Source organism: Corapipo altera, unplaced genomic scaffold (assembly GCF_003945725.1).
Source record: "Corapipo altera isolate COAL_440 unplaced genomic scaffold, ASM394572v1 0, whole genome shotgun sequence".
NCBI lineage: Eukaryota > Metazoa > Chordata > Aves > Passeriformes > Pipridae > Corapipo > Corapipo altera.
This window is the reverse complement of record NW_020884872.1, coordinates 89,632,220-89,638,219: the sequence shown is the minus strand read 5'-3', so window position 1 is coordinate 89,638,219 and position 6,000 is coordinate 89,632,220. Positions and strand designations below refer to the sequence as shown.

The 6,000-nt window shown below is 44.6% G+C and overlaps 1 protein-coding gene across 3 annotated transcripts in view; it reads left to right on the top strand.

The window, feature by feature from the left end:
* The first annotated feature begins 207 nt into the window (after nt 1-207).
* The window catches only part of PRMT8 (protein arginine methyltransferase 8), a 57,582-nt gene continuing 51,789 nt past the window's right edge, over nt 208-6,000 (top strand). Inside the window, exons 1-2 of one of the 3 annotated variants that reach the window (XM_027634114.1) lie at nt 208-468; nt 1,406-1,549. In XM_027634114.1, the coding sequence (XP_027489915.1) occupies nt 1,475-1,549 (75 nt within the window). In that variant the 5' untranslated portion in view covers nt 208-468; nt 1,406-1,474. Of the gene's footprint in view, nt 469-621; nt 786-1,134; nt 1,550-6,000 lie in introns of those variants that run through there. The other 2 variants (XM_027634104.1, XM_027634123.1) reach the window with 2 other exon arrangements.

Here is a 6,000-nt window from a genome sequence, read left to right as displayed (position 1 = left end):
GTGAGAACAGTGGGCTGGAGATAGAGCTGCGGAAAGTGAAGTTGGAAGGATTAATTATGTAATACGCCCCCTCTCCCGCCCTTACCCACAGCAACACGAGTGAGGTAAACCCAATCCTCCCAGCTGACAACTCAGAACTAGAAAGTGCCCGGAGGAGTGAGAGCAAAACAAACGTGTGGGGAAGGTGGCGATGCACTCCTACAGAGGAAGATGTCATTAGGAAAAGGCTAAAAACAAGTTCAAATCACCTTTAGCCTCTTCCTTTCCCGCCCCACAAGACCTCTCCCTCCGCCTCTTCCCCCCTCCTCCCCCTGCTCCTCCTCCCCCCTTTTCACCAGGAGCTGCAGCGGGATCGGGACTATATTTCTACAGTCCACGGCTATCTGACGGAGTGTGGATCCTCCTGAAAAACTTCAAGTAAAACAGGAGCTGGGAGCACACACACGAGAAGATATATTAAGAAAGCAGGTTTGCTACTTAACTCAGAGGAAAGAAGCTGGAGTAGACTTCTTCGGTTGCTCTCTAAGAGCCTTGCCGAGAGTCCTTGCAAAGAAAAGTGTTGCTGATTCAAAAGAAGAGGAGGGATGGGGAAGAAAAAAAAAATCGTGCATGTCTGTGTGAGAGGGAGACAACGTGTGTGTGTGTGTACGTGTGAATGCGTGCTTGTGTGTGAGAGGGTGTAGGCGACGGATGGGGGGAGCTTGAAATAATATTTTTTTTCTACCAAAGACACGTGAGTGCAATTCCCAGCGAAGGGCACCAAGCTCTGCCCAACAGCAGAAGGGGTAGGGAGAGGGAAGGGGAGAAGAGAGGGAAGGGAAGAGGAGAGAGAAAGGGAGAGGGAACGGGAGGGGGGGGGGGAGGGGGGGAGAAGGAGGAGGAGAAGGGATTTCTATTTCAGAAGACATTCATAGAAAGAGGGTGGCAAATTCTGTGACCATCTTTAAAGGAAGTGTCTTGGGACATAGAAAGAAAGAAGCCCAAAGAAGGAAAATAAAGGGCTATGATTTCCTTGTCCTGTTGCTTTGTCTCTGGCTCCCTCTGCCTCTGGAAGAGTAGCCACAGGACACAAAGATGCCCAGCTGGTCACTGCACGCCCAAGTTCAGTTTAGCTGGTGCTTCTCTCCTGTTTAGCCTGACTGCTTTCACTGAAGGGGAGGACTCATAGCCCGACAGCCTTATAGTGTAACCTGAAGAGTGTGTGCCGCCTCTCTCTGCCCACCCCAAGAACTCGCTGGAGGTGGAGGAGAGGGGAGAAAGAGGAGGACTTGAAAGTGCCCGAGGAGCTCTCGATGCTAAGAGGAGACAAATATTCCTGTGGACGACGCAGAAGGGACAAAGCTGACTGATTTATTGCTGTTTTCCATATTTTTTTTTTTTCTCCCTGTCCTTTGGCGCACACCAGTGTTTGGAGATCTTTGAAAACACAAACCTAAACACCAGCCCCGAAGCCCCAACCCCTTGGCTAGCTCTTATGGGAATGAAACACTCCTCCCGCTGCCTGCTCCTAAGGAGGAAAATGGCGGAGAACGCTGCCGACAGCACCGAGGTAAGGATGCGAGCCGGAGCCCGGCGCCCGCGCTCCCCCAGACCCGAGCACTGATCCCTAAGCAGAAGCAGCAGTAAGTGCAGAAGAACTTTCCCGGCCCCTCCGTCCAGCTCCTGCCTGCCTTGCTCCTATAGTTTCCTGCATTTGCCCTCCGTCTCCCCCCACATACTTCCCCCCGTTCCCCTCGTTCCCTGTAGACAGAGAAGTTTGCACCCCGCCGAGCGCTCCCGGCGCTCGGGCTACTCGGGGCCGCCGCTCCACGGCTGGACCCCCGGGAAGTTGGGTGGCCGGGCGGAGGGGAGGCTCTGCGGGGTTGAGGGGTCTGGGGGAGGCAGCGGGGGTTGTGAGCAGCGGTAATTCGGGTGTCTGAGGAGGCCGAAAGGGACAGACTGTCTCTTGCGGCAGCACCTTGGCCAGCTCCCGATGCTTTCCGCCGGCAGCCTTGGCTAGGATTGTCTGGGGGGTCTTTAGCAGTATTCGTTTCTGCAGCATCCTAGATATTACCAAGCGGAGCTGCCCGGGGCGGGGGGTGTCCGGCTGGCCTGGGCATTGCCGAAAATAGCTTTACATTGCCTTCAGGCCGGGAGGGTACCCTGCGAGATCTCAGGTTTTTCTGCAAGAAATCTACTCCCCCCCCTGCCCCCCGCCCGTTACCTTCTGTTTCCTCAACATTGGGGTTGAGCAGCCCTTGTTTACTTGTCTGGGGCTATCTTGACCTCACTGAGACTTCTCAAGGGATACAGCAGTGTGTGAAGCCTCAGGTCTGGAAAAGCAGAAGGATGCAGGATGCAGTCCCAGCATCTCTGGGAGCATGTGAGAAGGAGACAGGCGAAAGTGTGAGCGTGTGCCAAACTCCCTGTTTCTATTAATAAACTGTGCCTAGCACTCTGACTGAACACTTAACACATGGTTAAGCGAGATGCAGCACAGCCATGCACAGACACAAAGGACATTGCACCCCAGCCAACTTTACAACGTTGCCCTTACGCACACGGCTGGCATTGAACCGTCTCCCCAGTTGCCCTGCAGAGGTAATAAAGAGCAAAAGCATCACTTCAGTGTGAGTGAACACATAACTATTCCATCCTTTATTATTTCAACATCTCTACCAAATGTCTTTTCCTTTCAGTTAGTCCTCCCAGTAGGTGTCTTGCTTGCTCATGAATTCCACATTTCTCTTTGCAATAACGTTCTCTCTGCTTGACCTTCATAAATATGCCTCCTTTGCCATGCCAGGTGAAGAGCCAAATTTTCTTAAATGAATATGATGTAAGCACTTAGTCAACGAACATGCCTGTTACTGTGCTACAACCCTACGGAGTACTGTTTGCAGAAGAGGCATCTATAAATAGCAAGAAGTCTGGCTGCACATCTGTAAACTGTCATAGTCCTGACAGCACATATTGCATTATAGGTCCCAGGATCCCAGGACAGGATTGCAATGAGAAATGTACAAGCATAGACAGTTCCTTTCAAAGCCATTTTTTTCAATGGAAATCAGTTTTAGACAGGGAAGATAGGCGAGAAAAGCTCTTTAAACATTCCTCTTCTATGTCAGTTCACTCTTAGCACATTTTTGTTGTTTAATCATGTTTGTCTTTCTGTTTGTGCAATGCTGCACACACTGCAATGTTATTTTATGGAGAAGTATTTTTTAAACGATGACAGATTCATTTAAATGATGCATACAAGTTAGAAGAATATTAAAATATTGTGCTTCGTCTCCTTGGAGTACCCATCAGTGACAGATTTGTGAAGTGAGAGTGAAAATGTTGCAGATTAGGCGTATCCTGCTGCCCTTCTACCTTAAGAAAACCAAAAGGGACACATTTGTAACATGTACCTAGATATTGTCTATTTTAATAATTTTCATATTTCTGATATATACTGAGAGAAGTAGTTTGCATATGTGCAGATGTAGAAGTGCACCAACCAAAATATGCCAAGACCTTTGAAGCTCTTGCATTTGTCAAGCATCTATATTTAGCAAAGTCATATGATACTAGTTTGACCTTCAAACCTGTATTTCTCTAACTTTCTCTTGAAGTTAGCAAATATTCTGTGACAGAAGGAATGCAGCACAAAATATCTCACTTTTGGAGTTACCGCAGTGTGAGAGAAAATTCAGAATTGGTATAAATTTGTTTCAATTGAAACCAATGGGGTACCAGTAATACTCATTATTTGATACTAAATTTCTGAAGAATTTTGATGTCATGGTGATAGGCATGATATAAAAGATATCATCATCCATAATGAGAGATGAAGAATTAAAACATTTAAGAAATGGTCAAAATGCCCCACTTCCAAATCATTCCAAAGACCTTCCAGTTCTTACTCAGATTGATTTGACCTAATTACTTATGTTACAGCTTCATAGTACATTTTTTATATTTGCAGTTTGGTGGTTTTTTCTTTTAAATCTAACACAACTAAGAGCATGAATCTAAGCTTTGGCCAAATATGGCAAGTATTCTCTTTCAGTAGCAGGGCAATTTAAAACAATATATTAAGTCAAAGAACATGGACATTACATGAGAAACTTTTTATTCCCTTAACTACTCTTTGATGACCACAGTGCTAGGTCTTTAGCTTAAAGAGTTTAAAGAAACGATTACAACAAATACAAACAAGGGAAAACCAAAGCTACAGTAAGACAGTACTCACTGTTTCCTCAAGCGAGAAGACGAGAGAGTAGCATTACCACTCACCAGCATTACTTCCCAGTCAAGGAAGACACATCATGCTACCAGAAATCTTAGAGAAAGGTGCTCCCATGGTACAGATAGTTACATTACCAGTATTCCTGTGGCCTTACATCTTGGTCAAATGAGTGGAAGGTCTTGGATCAGGCCCTGCATAGTTTTGTAATTTTATTGTACAGATAACAGCCTGGTATCAGTCCATCTGTCAGGGTTTAAGAGTAACTAGTGGGTTTTTTGTATGTGTTTATAGTAGCCCGAGCGGTTTGTATAAAAATAAAAGTGAAGGGGAATAAACCCTTGACTCACTGAAGAGGTTACAGGGTCCCCTATTACTAAAATAGTTTCAGATCCTTGTTTGAAGTGCGCAAGAAATGCCGTAGGCCATCCCATGAATTTTAAGAGAAATTCCATTGGAGCAAAGGTTGTAGAATCTCTCCTCAAGATATAACCTCTGTATCTTTTGTCATGAAAGGACACTTTGTCTAAATAAAACAGGACTGTTTGCATAAATAACAGATGCAAAATTGAGTTCTCTGCAAATAATTAAAGACTCTGACAGAAAACAAAGCAAAAGAGAAACAGTACTTTGTAGAACATATGCATGAAAATTCTGTAAAATTCATGACCTGCTGTAGATTTTGTTTTCTGGATGCTTTTATTTTAAATATATTAAATGAAAGCCTCATTAATAGTAGACCTGATATCAATGATGGGAAAAAAATTGAAAGAAGTGTGTTTTTGCAAGTGTGCCTGAATGTAACTTGTGAACCTGTGCCATGTGAAAGGAATAGAATCATAGAATCATGGGCAGAGGAATCTTCAACTAGATTAAGTTGCTCAGAGCCCCGTCCAACCTGATCTTGAATGTTTGCAGGGATGAGACATCAACCACCTCTCTGGGCAACCTGTGCCAGTGTTTCATCATTCTCGTAAATAATTTCTTAGTTATGCCTTGTTTAGATATAAATGTAGTCTAAATCTATCTTCTTTTAATTTAAAGCCATTATGCTTTGTTCTATAGTAACAGGCCCTGCTAAAAAGTTTGTTCCCATCTTTCTTACTCCTTTAAGTACTGGAAGGGTGCAGTGAGCACAAAATGCTCAATAGCACAAAGTGCCAGGGTTTATGTGCACATCCAGAAGACATAGACGTGTAAGAGGCTAGTTGCCGACTGAAACAATTCTAGAACTTGAAACTGGTCTGGATTTGTGCAACGTACTTGCACGTTAACTTCATAAAAAGCAATATTTGTGCTGAAGACTTTGCGGTGTCTGTAGAGAGAAATGATTCTTGTATCATTGCTAAGAATGGAGAGGTTGTGGTAACAAAATAGAGTCCTCACTGAATGTCCTATTATAGGAACGTTGGGCTTTGGTTAGATTTAGACTTGGGATAACATGCTTAACAGATGTGCTTCCTCCTCCAGATGAACTGGTTTGGTATCATGCAGTCCAGGTCAGTGAAAGTAACTAACTGCTCAGTTATCTGAAGAGGGGAGTTCACAGTGTCCTATCTACATGAAATCCCACCATACCACTACTGGAGTGGGGAGGGGGAGAGAAAGAGGTTGTAAAGTCTGTTGAAATCATGAGCTTCTATTTGTGATTCATGAGTAGGAAGAGGGGGTTCTCCTTAACAAGTTACCAATGGACAAATTAACAGAAACAGAGTAGGCATGTGCCTAACAGAGAACAGTGGACTGAATTTATTCAGTAAACCTAAGCTTTGCTCCTTGCTATTACACTG